The sequence below is a fragment of the Alternaria rosae genome, assembly GCF_020736505.1.
Source record: "Alternaria rosae strain MPI-PUGE-AT-0040 chromosome Unknown BKA58scaffold_8, whole genome shotgun sequence".
NCBI lineage: Eukaryota > Fungi > Ascomycota > Dothideomycetes > Pleosporales > Pleosporaceae > Alternaria > Alternaria rosae.
Window position 1 is genome coordinate 1,149,073 of NW_025763577.1, and position 18,620 is coordinate 1,167,692.

Here is an 18,620-nt window from a genome sequence, read left to right on the forward strand (position 1 = left end):
CTGAGTGGGAAGAGAAGCGGTAGTGACGAATAGATGAGAGACAAAGGCGCAGCGTACAGCCGAATCGAGGGAAGATGCTATGATGTGATGGAAGGAGCATGGGTATCTTCCAAGCTCGCCTGACTGCTATGATCAGGATTGGCTCTCATCTCTCTGACAAGCAAGCGCGCGATGCAGGCACAACGCTAGCTCCTAGCATTGTAGCAGAGAGCAACTGCATATATGCGTCTCCTTCCCCCTCAGTGAAATCGATCAGAGCCATGGGTCTAATGCATCCCGGTGGGTCGGATAGCCCAGACATTGTCGATCGGATAGTCGAAAGATTGATAGAGAGGCTATTCGAGAAAGTGATTGAAAAGACAGTTGAGTGGGTAATTAAAAGGGTCATCGAAAGATTGGTCGAGAGGATCGCCGAAACCATAACTGACAAGATTGCTGAAAGGGTGATTCAAAGAACAGAGGAGAGGATGCAGAAGGACGATTGAGTAGAGATGTTGACGGTACTTTGGGTATGGTACTGCTGGTATGTCTTTGCAGCATGAATACGCACGCGTAGTCAATGGCAGCTTACACTCAATTTGAGAGAATATGCTTTCCATCGCGACTTGACGCGTTTTCACGTGACGATGAGATTCAGGAAATGATATGCGATAGACGAGTGCATGTTCTTCATTCCACAAATCTTCTCTGCAGGTTCTCTAAAAACCCGCCTCTTTGCTGTTGAGGCTGCTGCTGCGGCTTCGGCACACTACCACTACGAGCGTGTTTCTGCTGACCACGATCCTTGTTCCTCTCCTTCTCCCTATCGATCTCTCTTTGCCTATCTTCTGCCAACTTGACCAGCCCTTCCACGAACTTGGTCCTCGCCTTCTCCTCTGCTGTGCCTTTCCAGACCTGCGCTAGATCTCTCAAAGCTTGTATACGCACCTCTGCCTTTTCCATGCCGCCGTCTGGGTCGCCGGTGATGAGGTCGGCGATCTCGGTGCGCAGGGAGGCAGCGAATTCCTTGCCTTTTTGTTCGCGTGAGGCGCTGTCTGTGCCAGGCTCGGGAGCGGAGACGCTGATAAGGGAGGCTCCTAAGGATACCTCAGATGGTGGTAAGGACCAGTGCATGGCTTCTCCAAAGACTTTGATGACGGTCTCGAGGCGCGAGCGGACTGTAGTGAGGGTGCGGAGGTCAGAGATGTATTCTGGAGTGGTCTCATCAGGCTCCTCCAGCGCTGGCTGTGACGGTTGCACATCCGAGGCATCTGCCTGTGTCGCAGCAGGGCTCTTTGCATCGTCATCGGCTGACTCCGTCTTTATCGATATGCCGCCTGGTAGGAACTTCTGAACATCGCTCTTTAACCCATCTGTCAAGGTCTCTGTAAGCCCAATGGCCTCTCCCCGCAGCACCTCGACCTCGTACGCCAAGCGCCCGCCACTTCGCAGTATGTCATCAGTCAACTGTGTCAATATCGCCGATAATCGCGTCGTGTGTGCATTGAGCTGCGAGAGGAGATCTTGGGTCTGGGAGGAGAGGTCGGCTAACGAGGCGGCGTTACTTGATTTCTGCCTGGACGCTAGCGATAGCGAGGGGAGCGTGGCATTGAGGTATTCGGCGGCATCGAAGCGCGACTCCAGAAATGGGGCAAGCGCGGGGTCGGAGACGTGTGTGGACTTTGGCGTCGTTTTTTCGACTGACACAGCCATGGCGAGAGCAAGGCTGAGGAGGTCTGGGGTCGCGGCCGTTCCTGAATCGCTATTGAGCCTAGTTTCCCTCTTCGTCCCCACTGCGGATCGTTAGTTAGTACCCCAGTCCCCCAGATGCGGCTGGTCGGTGCTTTATCCTGGCGACTAAGACGGCATCTTCACGTCGTGGGATGCTCCGTGTACGTCTCTGTTCAGAGCATTCACCGTCTCATTGTTCGAGATAAGATCTATAACAGTCATAATTGCTCAATGAGTAGCTATCATCCCTGTAGTTGCCCGCCTGCAACATGCGAGCTAGAGCCTGGACTGAGCCACACTACCCACTCTTCCAAGGCAACCACCACCACTTCCCTCATGGACTGACAATTCAGGCACCGTTTCACAGAGTCCGCCAAGAACCTGTAAGGTAGGGTCGCCAGTCGCCGTTCTTTCTCTCGCTCTTCTGTTTCGTCTCTTTCTCCTCCTCGTCGGTCGTTAGCTGTTCTTGGGCGCGATTGCCTAGTTTCCAAGGTTAAGCCGTCCAGCGTTTGCTACCTCACGCCAAATACTGCAGTTCGACGTCACCCGTGGACCCGTCCCTAGGCAGTTTCCGCCTAATTCACGATCTCCAGCCCTGGAGTGTTCAAAAGATCAAAGTCGACCTTTCTACCGGATCTGCACTACGCCGTAGCCCACTCGCTCAACCACCGGCCTCAATCCGCGCCAGCTTTACACGTGCAAACAGCAACCTCAACTACAGTCAGTACGCAAACACTTCGCGACACCGGCAACACTTCCCAAACACGCGCCCCAAAATGCCGCGGCGGCAATTTCAAGCCGATCTGCAGAAGGCAGCAGAAGGACTTTCGATTGCGGGTATCTCAAACGTGCGCCCTGGTGGGGATGACGGCGAATTTACCTTCATGTGCCTCGCAGACGGCCAGCAGCTAGAGATCTCAGCGCTTGTCCCAGGTAAGCTACTTCAGGCATAGGCATAGCTCGCGACACTAGGGATGGCTATAATTCGTGTCACATTCTACAAAACCATTTTGAGGTAAAGGCATACATTGGCTTAGGAGGTGTCTATTTGTCAAAGTTTGGTATCGTGTATGCAGACACAAGCACCAAGAATTCTAGTCGCCCTGGTGGCGAGGCCCCTACCGCCCGGAACTCCCAGCCTGTCTGCATTACCTTGACGAAACATAGCTAACAGACCGTACAGAAGTATCCGATTACCCTACTGGCCATACCTGCATGATCTTTGGCGCCGATAATCTTTCTGCTGGCGTCGCTACTGCCCTCGACAGCATCGCTGACGCTACTTACGCAAAGACCGTTTCTCAGATTCTAGAGCTCGTCTCTACCCGACTGGAGTCCACCGACCGGGATGGGGACCAGCAGATGCTCGACTCTCAGGAGTTTGAAGACTTCGACGATGAAGAGGACGAAGAAGACGAGTACTTTCCCGGTGACGACGACATGATGCCGAAGCCGCGACTCGCCACCGACGGTGGTGCTATATCGGGTGGAGGTTACACAGAAGCTACATCTGCTTTCCGACAGCGTGTTCGGAATGACCTCTTGATTGCCAAGAGCGAGGGCTTCAAAGTTGGACATCTCGGAGGCTTGATGGATGGTTTAGGATGCTATGTCTCTCTGTCCATCCGCATCTCGAAACTCGGTATCTCAGAAGAGGCGATGCAAGCATGGCAGGTCGAGCCGTCAGAGTACCTTGTCGCGATCTTCCATTACCCGTCAGGCTACAAGAGCATGGACGATTTGAGGTCCTACGATGCGCACCAAGCTCGACGGAACTTCGGAATCCGCGTCGGTGTCTGTACGACGTACAAGCCAACCATACAAGAAGCTATATCTGCCTTCACAGTCTTGAGCAAAGAGGAGGAGAAGCGACGGGAGGCGTCACAACAAGGCGACTCTCAGAACGTGTCTTCAGAATCAAACAAGGGATTCCGGAATTCGTTCATCTCAAGGCCTTTGAACGAGCTGTTGGAACAGCGCTTTCACATGCTCCTAAAATATCGCTACGGGGGTATGCCATGGCATGGTGCCGAGTCATTCTACAACGATCAAGTGCTTCATGCATCACACTCGGACCAGGACGCATCGCACGACAAGTACTACGACGACGAGCGTGTCAGCAATACATGGCCAAATATTGTAACCGATGATCACATTATATCTTCAAATGGTCAAGAGCACTCTCTACCTCTTGTAGGGATGCAGTTCGTGTTACGGCACTTCGTTCGATGTACCGAGTTCTGTCTGATCTGCTTCAGTAGAATGCCCGACGACCTACAAGCTATCAAGCCCTATGTCTGTGACAATCCGCTGTGTTTGTACCAGTATATGTCGCTAGGCTTTGGTCCGAGTATCGAACATGAGATCGTCTCACAACCCAAAGTCGTCGACCTCCTAATTAGCTTCTGCTACGCTAGTGCACGCGCCAGTAGGCTGAGGGACTTTCCGACCGGTCTCAGCTTGGCAGTTCCACCTCCGGTAACAAATGAGAGGGATTACATACCTATTAGTGTCGGCAATCGTTATGTCGTCCAAGACCCCGCACAACAGCCTCCGCAAGCCGACAGTACACCTCCAGCAGCTGCGCTGAGTGTTCGATACAATGCGGCCAATCTCGAGATGCTGTTTGAGAACGCGAGGGAAGCTTGTCCTATATCAAAAGGCCAATGGATCGTTATGCGAACAGATGATGAGCCGACCAAAGCTTTGCATTGCCGCGTGGTCGATGCATCTCTATATCCATCAGTCAAGGTTTCAAATCCTGTCGTCCCATCCATCGAGCCAACAACAGATCCATACGGCGCAGTACAGGCGACTCCGGCGAAAGCGAAAGTGTCAGCCCCACGGCCAGTCCCAGAGAACGAGTTCAAGTCCGCAAGCTTCTATATCTACAACACCAACTTCGACGATTTGGGTGACGTCGAGAAGCCGCGAGTCATTTCCACACTTCTCGATCTTCTACCGCCTGTGCAAGAAATGAGGAAGTACCTTTTGCGGAAATCGCAGTCTTCTCTGAGCGCTTGGGTTGACCGCCTTTCCCCTGCCGTCCTTGGAATACTGCGCTGGGTCATCGCTTCGAATCGAGCCTGCATCCTGCAGGTCGATAACGAAGAGGATGCTCCGAACGGCCGCAAATCGGAGGAGCGTCTGTATGGCATGGCAGGTTGGGCACAGTTCCGATTCGCAATGGGTGCCCCTGATAAGGAGCGAATGTTCATCCAGGCAGTGCGAGACACTACCGACCGCCTCAGCCTTCGATACCCAACTTTGTTTGCGTGGCATGGGAGCCCTATCCACAACTGGCACACCATCATCCGAGAGGGACTTCACTTCAAGGAGACCGCCCACGGGCGCGCTTTCGGGAATGGCGTTTACCACGCTCCTGATGTCAATACTAGCTTGGGCTATTCTTCGATGTCTTACGGCGCGTCTTGGACAATGAGCGAGCTAAAGGTCCAACAGACCTTGGCTCTAAATGAGATCGTCAACGCTCCGCAGGAATTCGTGAGCCAGACTCCGCATCTGGTCGTAGCTCAGCTTGATTGGATCCAGACCCGCTACCTCTTTATAAAGACACGCGCGGACAACATGACAGCCGTAGATTCGGGCAGCAAGCCACTTCTTTGCGTCGACCAAGATCCAAGCCGCACGCCTCGCGGTGTGACAGGCGACCTCGTTATTCCGATCCATGCTATCGCTGCTTCTCGACGTCCCAAGGCGAAGCCTACTGGGGTGGGTTGGTTTCCACATGCTACTGCGCACTTGCTGACAGATACTCAGGGTCACAAGCGCCAGAAGGCTTCTGGGAAGACACAGTACGATCCCGTTGATATTGACGATGATGATGACACCGCCAGTGTCGCAACACTTGAAGAAGACCGCATTATCTTTGACGGTGAAGATGAGCACAAGTCGTTCCACGAGACTGACCCTCTTCCCACGCCAAACTCAATCAGCGACAAGGGCAAGTCAAAGGTGGCAGCCTCAATAGCGTCGTTTTCGTCCAAGATCTTTGGCAAGTCATCATCCAGCCAACCTCTGACCGACTACGAGCCCGGAAAGCTTGACTACGATAAGCTTCCTAAACTTCAGGAGCCTGCGTGGGCGACAACCGCTGCTACCAGGCGTCTGATGAAGGACTTCAAGGACATCGTCCAGATCCAGAACAAGGAACTGATGCATGAGCTAGGTTGGCACATTGATGAGGAGAAGACTGAGAATATCTACCAGTGGATTGTAGAATTGCACTCATTCGACCCCACCCTGCCACTTGCAAAAGACATGAAGTCGAAGAAAGTCAAGAGCATCGTACTGGAGCTACGATTCGGCAGAGACTATCCCATGAGCCCGCCATTCGTCCGTGTCATCCGGCCTCGCTTCCTACCCTTTAATATGGGTGGAGGTGGTCACGTCACTGCTGGTGGTGCCATGTGCATGCAGCTTCTCACCAACGACGGCTGGAGCGCTGTTTCTTCCATCGAGTCCGTGCTCCTCCAAGTGCGTATGGCCATCTCCAGCCTGGATCCGAAGCCCGCTCGTCTGCAACCAGGCCCTCCTGGAGACTACGGTGTCATGGAAGCGGTCGACGCGTACATACGTGCTTGCGCTGTCCATGGATGGACTGTTCCCGCTGGCTTCAAGGAGACGGCTTATGGTGGGGCGGAGAACGCGACTGCCATGTACTAGGAGATGGGGCTACGCGCACCTCTCCCTTAATCACTCCATGCTAGGGAGAATTGAACACCGAGTCACAGCGGATAACAGAAGAAAATGACCCAGAAGTCTACATTGCGTCAAGGGTCTGCCAGCTTCCCTTTTTGTTGCCAATGTAGACTGCAAGAGGTTGGGCTTTTTTCATTCAATGGGATTTGATCATCGGGCAATACATGTGGAATTCACGCGTCACGGAGCGATACACGATGATGTTACGTCGTAATGAAGTGGGATTGGTTTTCAGGTTCTTTAGAGGAGTTCCGGTGCATAGCATGGATCATGGAGAACGGCATACGATACCTCGTGGATTTTCATTTTCGCGGACTCTACCTGTAGTAGAAAAGTAGCAATCGAGCGCTTCAATATGAATTCGTACGGGATGTGATGTCTTGTTGTGAAATGATCTCGAGGACGCATCGTCCATGGCTGTATGTTCATGCTTTTGATAAGTGCGCAGTAAGAATACAGACATTACCTCCAACCTTGCGACTATAGCCAGATAAATCAATAGCAGCCAGTAACATGACTGAAAATATGAAGCTCTTGTGATATTGGGTATCATAACATCAGAATATTGAAATAAACAGGTCTCTACGGGGCGTCACATAGACTCAATCCAACTGCCAGCAAGCCAGATACCTGCACAGCCCGCCAACGCCGCAGCCCCATACGCCTGTTTCGTACACCCTTGCTCCTCATCCACTTTCCAAGCACCCTCTGTACGCGCTTTATGCGGTACCTCTTCCAAACTCATATTCCCCACACTCTGATCCTGCGACTTCGCTAGCTTAACCTTCATCCCCGCCTCCCTAACCCACCCCGTTTCATTCCTTCCCTCAACCTCCACATTCTGCACATTCCCAAAGAAATCCATGACCCTCCTCTCCCTCGCCGCCTGCTCGCCTCCCTCAAAAAGATCATATCGTATACCGGGGTGGCTGTGTATCTTCTCCTCATCATAACTATCGAACAGATCGCCCATTGTCAATTTACTGGTGGGGTCTTTGACTTGGTTCTCTAAAAACTCGAGGTTGTAGTATGTGTAACGGTCGATGACGGCGACGCCGACGTCGTTGTCGGCGTGGTGGGAGTAGGAGGATTGATCGATTTCGGAGGAGCCCGTGGCGAGGATGTTGGGGGTGTAGAATTTGGAGTACATGGTGTTGGCTTGGCAAGTGTCTATCATGAAGAGGATTTCGTGGTAGCTAGGGGAGTAGTTAGTGGGGTGTTATAGATGGGGAGGGGTGTGGTGGTGATGATGATAGAGGGGATTAACATACCGTTTCTTCTCCCACATCTGACCAAACGCATCGGCGAGATCGAATGCGCTGATTTCCTCTGCATCTTGGAACTTGAGGAATTCGTTTCCGCCGTGGCCTGTCATGTATACGAGGATGTTGCTCCGTTCGTCCGTCATTAACCTCTTGCTGCGTGGCATGTCCTCGCCAACCCTGTCTGTCATCAATCGGATAAAGTTCTCGACTGTGACTTCGTATCCTCGGTAGTCCACCTCGATGTTGTCGCCGTAAAGATCTAGGGCTCGGTCTGCGTTGTTGTAGACGGTTCCGGGGAAGGCGTTGCGCGGGTTGCATGCCATGTCATCAGGCAGCATGAGGATGATTTGCGAATCGGGGATCCCGAGACGCTTGACGGTGCGGTATAATGAGAGTACATTGGCGAGGTGGCGGTAGTTGAACCAGAAGCGTGATGTCGAGACGAGGACGGCCCAGTTGGATGTGTGTTCGCTGGCGACGAAGGGAGCTGCCAGTAGAGGCAGGAGGGCGGCGGAGAACTTCATCTTGAAGCCAGTATCGATTGTAGATCGGCGGGCAGGTCTGGAGGGTTCTTGACGTCGTATGCGGACCCGCGACGCGCCCCTGTCTAGCAGTTCGCGATGCACGTTGGAGTGTTGGCGCCATCTGACAAATCGGAGATAAGCATTCACTCCGCCAATAACAGCCGGCTGTCACGTGTGGATCCGCCCACGCTAGCAGATCGCCTTGCATCATCGCGTGCACATGCCCAAGCACGCCATACCCTGTCAAGACTCCGTTATCTTCCTATCAGGGCCTTCTGACCTCTTCCTTTTCTTCTCGCATGCTGCTTCCTCGTCTTCACGCTGGCTGAGTCGATTCAGCTCCAGGATATTTCGAGGATGGCACCGGACCGGGGATCCGCATCGTTGGAAAATGAAAGAGCAGGGCACAGTGAAGAGACGGATGATCATGCGCTCGGCCGTAGTACGACGGGTGCCCGCAGGTATCTGGCTGAGCAGGCGGACCAGCCGCAGAATTTCACGCTTCGGGGTGTCCTGGTGGGCTTGGCGATTGGTGTTGTGATATGTTTTTCTAACATGTACTTTGGGTTGCAGACGGGTTGGGTTTCCGGTATGGCTATGCCTTCCGCTTTGATCGGGTTTGCATACTTCAAGGTCGTTGCGAGGACGCTCAAGTTGCCGTTCACGCCGGTGGAGAACGTTTTGGTTCAATCAGTTGCTGGATCGGTCGGCACCATGCCTCTCGGATGCGGGTTTGTTGGCGTAATTCCTGCGCTCAACTACCTGTTGACACCCGAAGAGAACGGACCTCTGGATATCAGTTTGTGGAAACTGATAGTGTGGTCTGTTGGCATATGCTTCTTTGGAGTAGTGTTTGCAGTGCCCTTGCGGAAAGAGATGATCATCAGAGAGAAGCTGAAGTTCCCTAGTGGTACTGCGACTGCGCTTCTAATCAGAGTGCTACATGGGGATGAGAAATCAAAGACGATGATGGCCCGTGAAGGAGTTCAGGACGGAGGCGATCGGTCCGGCGATGAAGAGACGCAGGGCTTATTGCAAGGCTCAAGCGCGCAGCGAGAAGAGCATGACCTCAGGCCGTCCATGGACGACAGCATGAAGGACCCAGATCAAGAGCTCGGAGAAGACGGAGACTGGAAAACGAAGATCAGGCTACTGCTCATCTCTTTCGGCGGATCCGCATTATACACCGTTGTATCGTACTTTCTTCCGCAGCTTCACGACATACCCATTTTCGGTCTTTCTATGGCGCAGAACTGGCTCTGGACTTTGAACCCATCACCTGCGTATGTGGGCCAGGGTATCATTATGGGACCCGCTACAACCCTTCATATGCTCCTCGGTGCTATCATAGGCTGGGGCATCCTCTCGCCTCTCGCGAAGCACAAGGAGTGGGCTCCAGGGCCAGTGTCAGACTGGACAAATGGCTCAAAAGGCTGGATCGTTTGGATCTCTCTCGCCATCATGTTGGCCGATTCTCTCGTCAGCTTAGGCTGGCTTCTTCTACGCCCGGTCGTTACGATTGCCAGAGCCTATTATCCCACTGCCAAAGAGAACTTCCAGTCACATACTTGGAAGGAGATATTCACTCTCAACATTACGTCTAAACCACAGTATACTCAGCTCAGCGATGGGACATCCGTCAATCCCTTAGAAGCAATCAAGCAGCACCTGGCTGAAGGCAACGAGCCTGACGCGCCACCTGAGCACCTTGTCTCGAACCGCACCACCATCATCGGTCTTATTGCGTCATTAGTCCTTTGCGTTATCGCAGTCCACGTGTCGTTCCCCAACCTCATCCCCTTTCGCCTTACGTTACTTTCGTTGGTACTCGCGCTCCTCCTGTCCGTCATGGGCGTACGCGCACTTGGAGAAACCGATCTCAATCCCGTTTCCGGTATCTCCAAGCTCACGCAGCTCGTCTTCGCGCTCGTCACCCCAACTACCGGACCGGGTGCTAAGAACGCCGTTATCATCAACCTTGTTGCGGGCGCCATCTCCGAGTCCGCGGCACTACAAGCAGGCGACCTGTTGCAGGATTTGAAATGTGGCCATCTTCTCGGCGCTGCGCCGAATGCGCAATTCTGGGGTCAGATGATTGGGTCTGCAGTTGGCGCTGTGTTATCTGCTGTCGTATATAAGCTCTACACCAACGTATACACCATTCCTGGTGGCCTGTTCGAGGTGCCGACGGGATACGTGTGGGTCTTCACCGCACGATTAGTGACAGGGAAGGGTCTACCGCCCATGGTTAAGGAATGGGCTAGTGGAGCGGCTGTCATTTTCGCCGTGGGTACAATGATTAGGGTTTGGGGTAACAACAGAAAGCAGAGGGGTCTTAGTGGCTGGTGGATAGACTTCGTACCTGGTGGGATTGCTGTCGCTGTTGGTATGCTTGTCACGCGTCCTCTTCTCATATCCCGTAAACTAACCCATCGCGTAGGTATGTACAACACGCCTTCTTTTACATTAGCGCGTACAATCGGCGGCCTGCTCAGTCTATGGTGGCGGCGCTGGAAGGGACGGAGCGAGACGCCTATTATTGTGCTCGCGAGTGGGTTGATTCTCGGCGAGGGACTGTTCAGTATCGTGAACTTGTTGCTGGCTAGTCTGAAGGTACCTCATCTGTAAGGCGCGTATCAACCTAATCAAATCAGCTGGCGCATGATGTCGCTTGGTGTCCTTGAACACATCATGCATATCGAAGTGAGTATGTTCCACGATCTTGCCTCTTCAGCTTTACATTTCCTAAATCTCAGTTGTGGTGTTGCGCATAATAGAGTCTGGTATCCTTCAACACGTCATGTATGGCGAACTGAGTACGTTTCATTGTCTTGACCTCTTCAACGCTCTATATTTCCTGCATCTCCGTTGCTGAGGGTTGCGCATGATAAAGTCTAGTGTCTTTCGACACATTCTGCATGGCCAAGTGAGTATGTTCTGTTACCATGTCGTTCTCAATGTTCTTTATGCCTTAACTCGCCGCTGTTGGGGGTCGCACCGATGTCCTCCTCGCTCCGTTGTTTACTCGCCCCCACTGCCTGGGATTGAGATGAGATCCTTCCAGCTCTATTATCATATCTTGTCCGGTGCTTCATAATGTACCGACGTCCTCCTAGCTGAGGTACGTGTTTGCCGATGCGTCATACTCTCGTGGTCTCACTCACATCCCACAACACTGCGTTTGCTCTCACTTCGACCTATCTCCCCCCACAACAATCTCGCCCATAATCTGCGATATGTCTATATATTATATTTGATTAAGCAATCTCCCATCACAACACGACTCCGAACGGCCTATTAATCCCTAGATGCGTCTCCTGGGTTGACCTTGAGAATACCGTCGATAACAGCCATTTCGGTAAATGAGTTCGATCCTTATAGTCATCCGCAGTGTTGTAATTATTCATTTTTGCTCTTTTTTGCTCACTTTAATGTCTTTCATTCGCCTTCACTCAGACTTGGAGACGGCGTCATTTTTTATTATCACTTGATTCGGTACTAGTACGGAGAGTATACGTCAATTATAGTCGCAGTAAACATACAATCCTGGTGAAAACAGGAGGTGAATTTGAAGGTGAAGGGGAATTCTCTTCTCTCCTTCACTATGGCTTTTTTACGCACTGAGCGTAGGCCCATACAAAACTTTCTTGTAGCCTTAATCCTGCTTCCCAGAACCACCCACCCACAATCGATCTATCATCACTTTAACGCTTTCTTGTATACATCATGTTCACATTCTCCGAACTCACCCGCATTGAGAAGCGCGACATGATTCGCGGCGAGCGCTTCGACGGTGTGCAAGTCACCATAACACCCAGGAGCGTACGCGACCTCCTCGACACGCTCGACAGCATCTCTAACAACAAATTGGGCACTACACACACCGCAGCCGCCTCCCTCGCGCTCATCGAAGAGAACTGGGGCGTCGACATGACCTCCTTCCCCCCTCCCCCTCCCATGTACGGCGGGCGTACATTCCGTCCGGATGGCGACGCGGTGACTTGTGATTTTCGTCTGCTGGGGACTCTGGCGACATTGTCGGAGTTTACGTAGGGCCATGGCGAATGCATGGGCGGCCAGATCAATTCGGCGGTAGGATTGAGAAACATCAACAAGTGGTTCAAGAAGAACCTTGACTTGGTGACTGCGGTCGATTTGGTGAGGGTGATTCGCGACCAGCTGCATCCTCTTGAGGTGAGTTCTTTTTTTTTTCTTTTGAAGATGTTTCGATTGCAAACTACAAACACTGACGATATATAGATGAACGAAGAAGATGTCTTGGCGACAAGGAAGCGCAAGACCGAGTACAACCGCCGCAAGTCTGAGCGGGAGAACACCAAGGCCACCGAGCAGGCCATAGACACCGAAATGCCGGTTGGGGGTGAGGTGATGGAGAGGGTTGAGAAGCGGATGAGAAAGACAAGGCTTCCTGAGAAGGTCGAGTCTGACTCCGAGGAGGAGATGTTGGCTCCTGGAGAGCGCATGGAGTAGATAGTTGCGGTAGGGTGAGTCGCTGTCGTCGTCTCGCCTCTTGATGACGTTGGACTTCGCGGTTTGAAGGGGCAGCCGGGCAGGTACCAATACAGTAAAGTACCACCATGAGTCGATCACCCAAGTCGAATGTCTACCTCTTCTGTGTCGGCAGCATCCCATTCATCCTTCCAAACGTGTCCTATAGCTTTGCGGTATGCTATTCCGTCTTCCCATTCGATCCAGAGGACATGGTAAGCCATGTACTGCCATTTAGATGCCGGTGTATGGATTTCGAAAGCAAAGTGGTTCCAGTCTGGGAAACACTCCTTAGGACAGGTCTTTTGAAAGACATCTCCTTGGCAAAGATCACGCAGCTGAGCATGTTTAGTGCACACAACCCTACCCACGCAGATGCAGATAAGTTCGACCTCGTGTTGAGGTAACTGGAGAGTATTGAGCGAGATGTCGATATCTAAGATGCCGAGTATTTGACCTTCAGGACCTGTCAGGATAGGCGTTTCTTCCCTCAGGTCGTCGCGATCGTGCTTAGACAAAGAGGCAATAAGTCGCCGAGTCCTGAATTCTAGGATAGTAGAATGAACGCATTCAGCTGTCAAGCTTTGTACCTCATTTTCTCGAACCATGGGGTGCTTGTCGAATACTTTGATAGGTAAGCGGGAGGAATAGTATTCGTTCTCCGCTAAGCTGATCAAGCCGCGGGTTTCGTAATAGTGTAGGTCCTTGACGTATTCCTTGCGCTCGTCGTGCGGTTCGATTATAACTTTGGAAAATTCAATAAGGTGAGGATATTCAAGAGTGGAGCAGTGGAGTTTTCTTGTTGCCAGTCGGCACGCCGCGTCAGCAGAATTCATGTTAACAGGCCCAGACCAGCCCACCCACGACCAGGATGGGAAAGCTTTCAAGATGTTGCCGTGAGCATCCGTTCGCCTTTGCTGGAGGCGTCCTTCACTATAGTGCCAAAGGTTTTGGCCGTGATGCCAGCAAAGCATATTGGGGAGGAAGAGTTCTGGTATACCAAATACGAAACCGCTTTTCATAGCACGTCCTTGCACAGTCATAAATGCGTCGAACGCAGCTAGGATATCTTCGGAATAAGTCAACTTCCGTTTGTTGTAGACTTCGACAGCACTACAGTATCCTCTGAAATTAGGATACGTATCCCAAGTCCACCGTAACAGTTTTGTAGGAACCACGTGACGATATTGCTTGCTTTCCGATTCATCAGAGTCTCCGCAAATCCAAGACACTGATTGATCATGGAAAACGATCGTGCGACGCGAAAATGTCCACTCTTGAAAAGTCCAGCCACGGGTATGATACACTGTGCGTTGTTCTCCACGTAAAGGCGTCAACACCTGGACGCGGCAGCTGGGACTAAAATGATAAACTTCAGAAGGTGGTTTCCTCGGGCGCTCTTTGTTGACTCCAGGTAACCCATAGGCACTGTCTTCCCCTTCTGTAGCAGCTATAGTGACGTACGCATTGGAGTAGATAGAGGCCATCGAGGCCAACTGGTGGGGCTTCGCGACTTCATCATCCTGGATGATAGAGAATCTGTCCACCCATAAGTAGCGAAGTCCTAGAGCGCGTGTGAAGGATATGCTGTCTACAATAGTTTTCGGAAGGCGAGTGCGATTACAAGGTAGGTCGAACGCATATTCCTGGCTCAAAGCTTCGGCATTGGCTTTCACAGTCTGGAAAGGATCGACAGCTGTTCCCCAAACATAGCTCAGGGCGGCGTATCGACCATCGCCATCATGCTCGAGTTGCTTCACAAGGCAGTGTTTCTCAACGTCAATAAACCGTAATTCCGTGGCATCCGGCATCTTAGTCCTTGGGTTCGTGATTGTATGACATATGCCCGCGTGGTCCTTTTCGCATCTACTGATCCACTTCTTGATACCCTCGATGTCGATTTCTTGGTCGAAAAGGCAAAACCCGAGCGTGTTTGGAATTTCATGAATCTCCAAGAATAGGTAGTGGGAAGAAGTTTCCCTGCCCTTCACTCTCTCGCCACTGACCGTCAGCTCCCAATTGTCATCGTATTGAGAGTAGGAAACGTAGCCGGTCCAGTCTCCGACATAATCAGTCCTTGTATGAATTTTGAACCTCAGTGCTATTTTTTGGCATGTAATGCATCCAGCGTTCTGCTGGACATCGCGGTATTTCCACACGTACTCTCCAGGATACGCTGTCTTCTTCTCTATCGCGTCCGCGACTGATTTGCAATGTGCGCACTCCACCATATCTCGATGGCGTGATATATAAGATACAATTCGAGCCAAAACCAGATGGAAGCTTGAGGTCGTGTTGAGTAGAACGTAGGTTGGTGCAGAAGTGTGACAACCCTAGAAGGCAGCTGGCAGCTCATGGGCAGCCTGATGACATCATACGTGCTTATCTGCATATCTCAGCCTTGAGAGTGTACCGATCAACGAAAGGGAAGGTGCATTTCATGTGAGTGGCTTGTCAAAAAGAATATGTGGAAAACATGAGAATAGGAGAACGGCATAGGCGGTCAATGGGCCAATAGTGACTACACTGTGTAGGTGGTGGTCGACAAACTTCGCGCTAATAGAGCATCGCGATCGCCCGACGCATGCACCCCAGACTCCACTTCAACCCCTCGGGAATAATGGGGCATCAGATCAATTTCGTTCTCTCTACAGTAGTGCTGCATATCCAATGTTGTACTCGATTAACCACAGGTTAATGACACTCTCCTACAGTCCCATGAAGATTCTCATCCCCCCAGCACGTTCCACGGAAATAACGCCTCCAGCCTTGACAGACGTCATGCCTAGCGCGCAACAGTCACGTCCCAAGCTTATGGCGCGGGCATCCCCCCCTAAGCTGGGAGATCTAACTAGTAGAAATGAGGGGAAGTACGAGATCGACTTCCAATAGCGTTGGCATCGCGATGAGGGATTATGCTGTGACGTCTTCTAGCATATGGGGTATACGGAGCCGAGAGCATGAGACGAGGCATGCTTAAGCAGTCATGGTCCGCTGAATAGGCTGATTCTGTGCATCTGCTAGCACTTTTCTCACGCTGGTACTGGTGTTGAGGCTCAACAGGCTTTGGATTAGGCTGTTCTTCTTCTTCGTTTAGTGTTGCTTCGACGCTTGTTCATTATGACTACTCAAGGACCTATGGCCCCAGGGCCGTCGATTACACGGGATTGGGCAGATGACCGTTCGGACAACCGTTTGAACAGTATCACGTCTGGTACAAGCGCTACGCCTCTGACCCAAGCGCAAACACAGCATTCGGCGCATTCTACCAACTCTGAACTCTCGCCCCACCGAACGTCGTCGAGCGCTCAACGGAAGCGATCCATACTCGGCTTGCATCCTCAAGCACCTATCGACGAAGAGCATGATCATGGTGCGGCGTCGGAGTTGCTTTGGTCGCGTATAAGGACGGTGATGAGGGAGCCGTTTGCGGAGTTCTGGGGGACTGCTATAATGGTTATGTTTGGTGATGGAGCGGTTGCGCAGGTGTTGCTTTCGACTGGACAGACGACTGCTCCGGGTGGTAACGGGTTCGGACAGTATCAGTCGATCAACTGGGGGTAAGTTGAACGCTGAAGTGTTAGAAGATGGAAAGGTATGCTAACATTGAAAAGCTGGGGCCTGGGCGTCATGCTTGGTCTGTACGTAGCGGGCGACTCTGGTGCATACCTAAACCCAGCCATTACTCTCAGCAATTGCATCTTCCGTCAGCTACCCTGGCGGCGGTTCCCAATGTACTTCGCTGCACAAATGCTTGGTGGGTTCGTTGGGTCTGGGATCGTGTACGCGAACTACATCAGCTCCATCGACTGGTTCGAGGGCGGGAAGATGCGAACAGTGCCTCCGGCTGAGAAGGCTACTGCGAACATATTCTGCACTTACCCACAGCCATTCCTTACCAAGACCAGCCAGTTCTTCTCGGAGTTCATCGCAAGTACATTGTTGATGTTCGTCATCTTTGCGCTGAAGGATCCGAGCAATAATGGTGTTCCCAAGGTATGGCCAATAGGAGTAATCGATGGGATGGTGCTGACTTTACTGTAGTCCGACAAATGGTTCCCTCTTTGCCTGTTCTTCCTTATATTCGGCTTGGGCTCTTGCTTCGGCTGGCAAACTGGCTATGCGATCAATATCGCTCGTGACTTTAGCCCAAGGTTGATGTCGTACGCTGTTGGGTATGGCCATGAGGTGTGGTCCGCTGGCGGCTACTACTTCTGGGTATGTGTTTTTATATCACTCATAGCTCTTGCTGACCATGTCTAGATTCCGATGGTAGCACCATTCCTTGGCTGCGCGTTTGGAGGCTTCCTCTACGACATCTTCATCTACACGGGTTCCAGTCCTATCAACTCGCCATGGCTCGGCTTGAAGCAGCTCACTCCAGGTAACGCGATGCGAGCAAGGAGAGAGCACATAAGGAGAGAGAAAGAAGAAGGGATTGTGTAATACTTTTTTCTTTGTATCTGACCATGAGGCGTGACAAGGTAGATATTCAATGAACAGAAATGCAGGCTCTGCAAGCAGCCAACCTCTCTTTGTCGAGGTACTCTTTATCCGTATAGTATAAGGGCAGGTAGTTAGGTTCGATAGGAATGACATTCCATCTGTTTAACAAGAATGTGGACGCTTTCGACTACTGCTGCACGCGCGGAAAGAGCTTTCGGTGTTGCTTAGTCATTCACGCGTGTCGGTGTTGTCTGACGCCATTGTGCCCCGCTGATGCCCGCAAGCCGCTGTCAGGCGCCGCATACCAAACTTTGACTCACTCGCAACTACACACCACACGTCGAGATAATCGCACTACACGTTCATCCACTTCGGAAACAGATACGATCTCGCATACTTCACAACACAATGGCGAAAAAGGGCGCCGCCGCCGGCGATGGAGGGGGCTCGAAGAAGGCACAAGGACAAGCCCGCAAGGCAGACGCCGCTGCATCGAAGCAGGCTGCAAAGAACCAACAAGCTGAAAAGGTGGAGGCAGAGGAATGGAGCAAGGGCGCAAAGTCAAATGCAAAGGCGTACGTGCATCTCCGCCCCTACTTACGCAGTAGCTAACAGATGGCAGCGAGGCGGCAGCAGAAAAGGCCGCTGAGGCAGCCCGTAAGAAGGCTGAGAAGGAAGCCCTGCTCCGCGAAGAGGAGGCTTCCCTGCCCTCGAAGCCCAAGGGCAAGAACCCCAAAGCCGAGAAGAAGCCCCGCGGGGGCGGTATCGACTCAGCGCTTGGCTCCTTCGACGCGAAGCCTGGCGCGCTCAACGCCACCGGTATCGACAACGCCCTCGACGCTCTGGATATCACGGGCAACAGCCAAGACAAGGTGGATCGCCATCCCGAGAGGCGCTTCAAGGCCGCATACGCTGCGTTTGAGGAGCGAAGATTGGACGAGATGAAGGACGAGAAGGGCCTGCGCCGGCAGCAGAAGATCGATCAAATCCGCAAGGAGTTCGAGAAGCACCCCGAGAACCCGTTCAACCAAGTCAACGCATCGTACAACATGACCAGAGAGGAGATCGCCGCACTACGCGAATCAGAGAAGGAGAAGAAGGAGAAGAGGCTTGTGGGGGTCAACTGAGTGGCTATGTTACTTTCGCGTACTATTCATATATGTGGGCGTTCTGGGTAGACCTGGGACGAGACGCCTCAGCGCATGATCGCAGACGGGCCGAGGCATAACTTGGAGGATTTTGATTAAACTCCGCCTCATGAACGACGCCATGGGTCCGTAAGCTGACTTTCATTATTCAACATTCTTTCTTGCTGCTTATGGTTGTGATGATCTCCGCGCTCTTAGCATTACCACGGCTCCGTTCGCCCCTCATTCGTGCAGGTAGTGTACCTCTAGCTGATCATCCGTAGCGTAAGAGATGGTCGTGCAGTCGGTCCTGGTGT

The 18,620-nt window shown here is 52.2% G+C and overlaps 8 protein-coding genes across 8 annotated transcripts; 5 read left to right on the forward strand and 3 right to left on the reverse strand.

The window, feature by feature from the left end:
- Positions 1-417: 417 nt before the first annotated feature.
- Positions 418-2,047, reverse strand: BKA58DRAFT_390098 (uncharacterized protein). The gene has a single exon (XM_046170809.1). The coding sequence runs from the start codon at positions 1,690-1,692 to the stop codon at positions 670-672; it is 1,023 nt and encodes a 340-aa protein (XP_046022703.1). The 5' UTR covers positions 1,693-2,047; the 3' UTR covers positions 418-669.
- A 42-nt stretch (positions 2,048-2,089) lies between these two features.
- On the forward strand, positions 2,090-6,496 carry BKA58DRAFT_226879 (uncharacterized protein). Its single transcript, XM_046166388.1, has 3 exons — positions 2,090-2,643; positions 2,894-5,442; positions 5,491-6,496. The coding sequence occupies exons 1-3, from the start codon at positions 2,487-2,489 to the stop codon at positions 6,394-6,396; spliced, it is 3,612 nt and encodes a 1,203-aa protein (XP_046022704.1). The 5' UTR covers positions 2,090-2,486; the 3' UTR covers positions 6,397-6,496.
- Positions 6,497-6,844: 348 nt separating this feature from the next.
- Positions 6,845-8,335, reverse strand: BKA58DRAFT_365877 (peptidase C13 family-domain-containing protein). Its single transcript, XM_046168878.1, has 2 exons — positions 7,704-8,335; positions 6,845-7,628 (listed from the first exon to the last, which is right to left on the reverse strand). Exons 1-2 carry the CDS (start codon positions 8,219-8,221, stop codon positions 7,025-7,027), a joined length of 1,122 nt encoding a protein of 373 aa, XP_046022705.1. The 5' UTR covers positions 8,222-8,335; the 3' UTR covers positions 6,845-7,024.
- Positions 8,336-8,465: 130 nt separating this feature from the next.
- BKA58DRAFT_226894 (oligopeptide transporter-like protein) lies at positions 8,466-10,977 on the forward strand. Its single transcript, XM_046166389.1, has 2 exons — positions 8,466-10,607; positions 10,662-10,977. The coding sequence occupies exons 1-2, from the start codon at positions 8,579-8,581 to the stop codon at positions 10,847-10,849; spliced, it is 2,217 nt and encodes a 738-aa protein (XP_046022706.1). The 5' UTR covers positions 8,466-8,578; the 3' UTR covers positions 10,850-10,977.
- A 780-nt stretch (positions 10,978-11,757) lies between these two features.
- BKA58DRAFT_471712 (uncharacterized protein) lies at positions 11,758-12,712 on the forward strand (the record flags this gene model as incomplete). Its single annotated transcript, XM_046175243.1, has 3 exons — positions 11,758-12,217; positions 12,275-12,415; positions 12,482-12,712. The coding sequence occupies exons 1-3, from the start codon at positions 11,948-11,950 to the stop codon at positions 12,710-12,712; spliced, it is 642 nt and encodes a 213-aa protein (XP_046022707.1). The 5' UTR covers positions 11,758-11,947.
- Positions 12,713-12,828: 116 nt separating this feature from the next.
- On the reverse strand, positions 12,829-15,076 carry BKA58DRAFT_461761 (heterokaryon incompatibility protein-domain-containing protein; the record flags this gene model as incomplete). Its single annotated transcript, XM_046174819.1, has 1 exon — positions 12,829-15,076. Exon 1 carries the CDS (start codon positions 14,959-14,961, stop codon positions 12,829-12,831), a length of 2,133 nt encoding a protein of 710 aa, XP_046022708.1. The 5' UTR covers positions 14,962-15,076.
- Positions 15,077-15,352: 276 nt separating this feature from the next.
- Positions 15,353-17,368, forward strand: BKA58DRAFT_390106 (aquaporin-like protein). The gene is made up of 3 exons (XM_046170810.1): positions 15,353-16,290; positions 16,345-16,726; positions 16,775-17,368. The coding sequence occupies exons 1-3, from the start codon at positions 15,851-15,853 to the stop codon at positions 16,991-16,993; spliced, it is 1,041 nt and encodes a 346-aa protein (XP_046022709.1). The 5' UTR covers positions 15,353-15,850; the 3' UTR covers positions 16,994-17,368.
- A 216-nt stretch (positions 17,369-17,584) lies between these two features.
- BKA58DRAFT_320557 (uncharacterized protein) lies at positions 17,585-18,303 on the forward strand (the record flags this gene model as incomplete). Its single annotated transcript, XM_046167769.1, has 2 exons — positions 17,585-17,751; positions 17,799-18,303. The coding sequence occupies 2 exons, from the start codon at positions 17,585-17,587 to the stop codon at positions 18,301-18,303; spliced, it is 672 nt and encodes a 223-aa protein (XP_046022710.1).
- Between the last annotated feature and the right edge of the window lie 317 nt (positions 18,304-18,620).

Coding starts and splice junctions, on each gene's coding strand:
- BKA58DRAFT_226879 (XM_046166388.1), top strand. CDS start 2,487: ATGCCGCGGCGGCAATTTCAAGCCGATCTGCAGAAGGCAGCAGAAGGA. Junction 2,644..2,893: donor GATCTCAGCGCTTGTCCCAG/GTAAGCTACTTC, acceptor CAGACCGTACAG/AAGTATCCGATTACCCTACT. Junction 5,443..5,490: donor CCAAGGCGAAGCCTACTGGG/GTGGGTTGGTTT, acceptor ACAGATACTCAG/GGTCACAAGCGCCAGAAGGC.
- BKA58DRAFT_365877 (XM_046168878.1), bottom strand. CDS start 8,221: ATGAAGTTCTCCGCCGCCCTCCTGCCTCTACTGGCAGCTCCCTTCGTC. Junction 7,629..7,703: donor CAGATGTGGGAGAAGAAACG/GTATGTTAATCC, acceptor CTACTCCCCTAG/CTACCACGAAATCCTCTTCA.
- BKA58DRAFT_226894 (XM_046166389.1), top strand. CDS start 8,579: ATGGCACCGGACCGGGGATCCGCATCGTTGGAAAATGAAAGAGCAGGG. Junction 10,608..10,661: donor TGGGATTGCTGTCGCTGTTG/GTATGCTTGTCA, acceptor CCCATCGCGTAG/GTATGTACAACACGCCTTCT.
- BKA58DRAFT_390098 (XM_046170809.1), bottom strand. CDS start 1,692: ATGGCTGTGTCAGTCGAAAAAACGACGCCAAAGTCCACACACGTCTCC.
- BKA58DRAFT_390106 (XM_046170810.1), top strand. CDS start 15,851: ATGACTACTCAAGGACCTATGGCCCCAGGGCCGTCGATTACACGGGAT. Junction 16,291..16,344: donor TATCAGTCGATCAACTGGGG/GTAAGTTGAACG, acceptor AACATTGAAAAG/CTGGGGCCTGGGCGTCATGC. Junction 16,727..16,774: donor GCAATAATGGTGTTCCCAAG/GTATGGCCAATA, acceptor ACTTTACTGTAG/TCCGACAAATGGTTCCCTCT.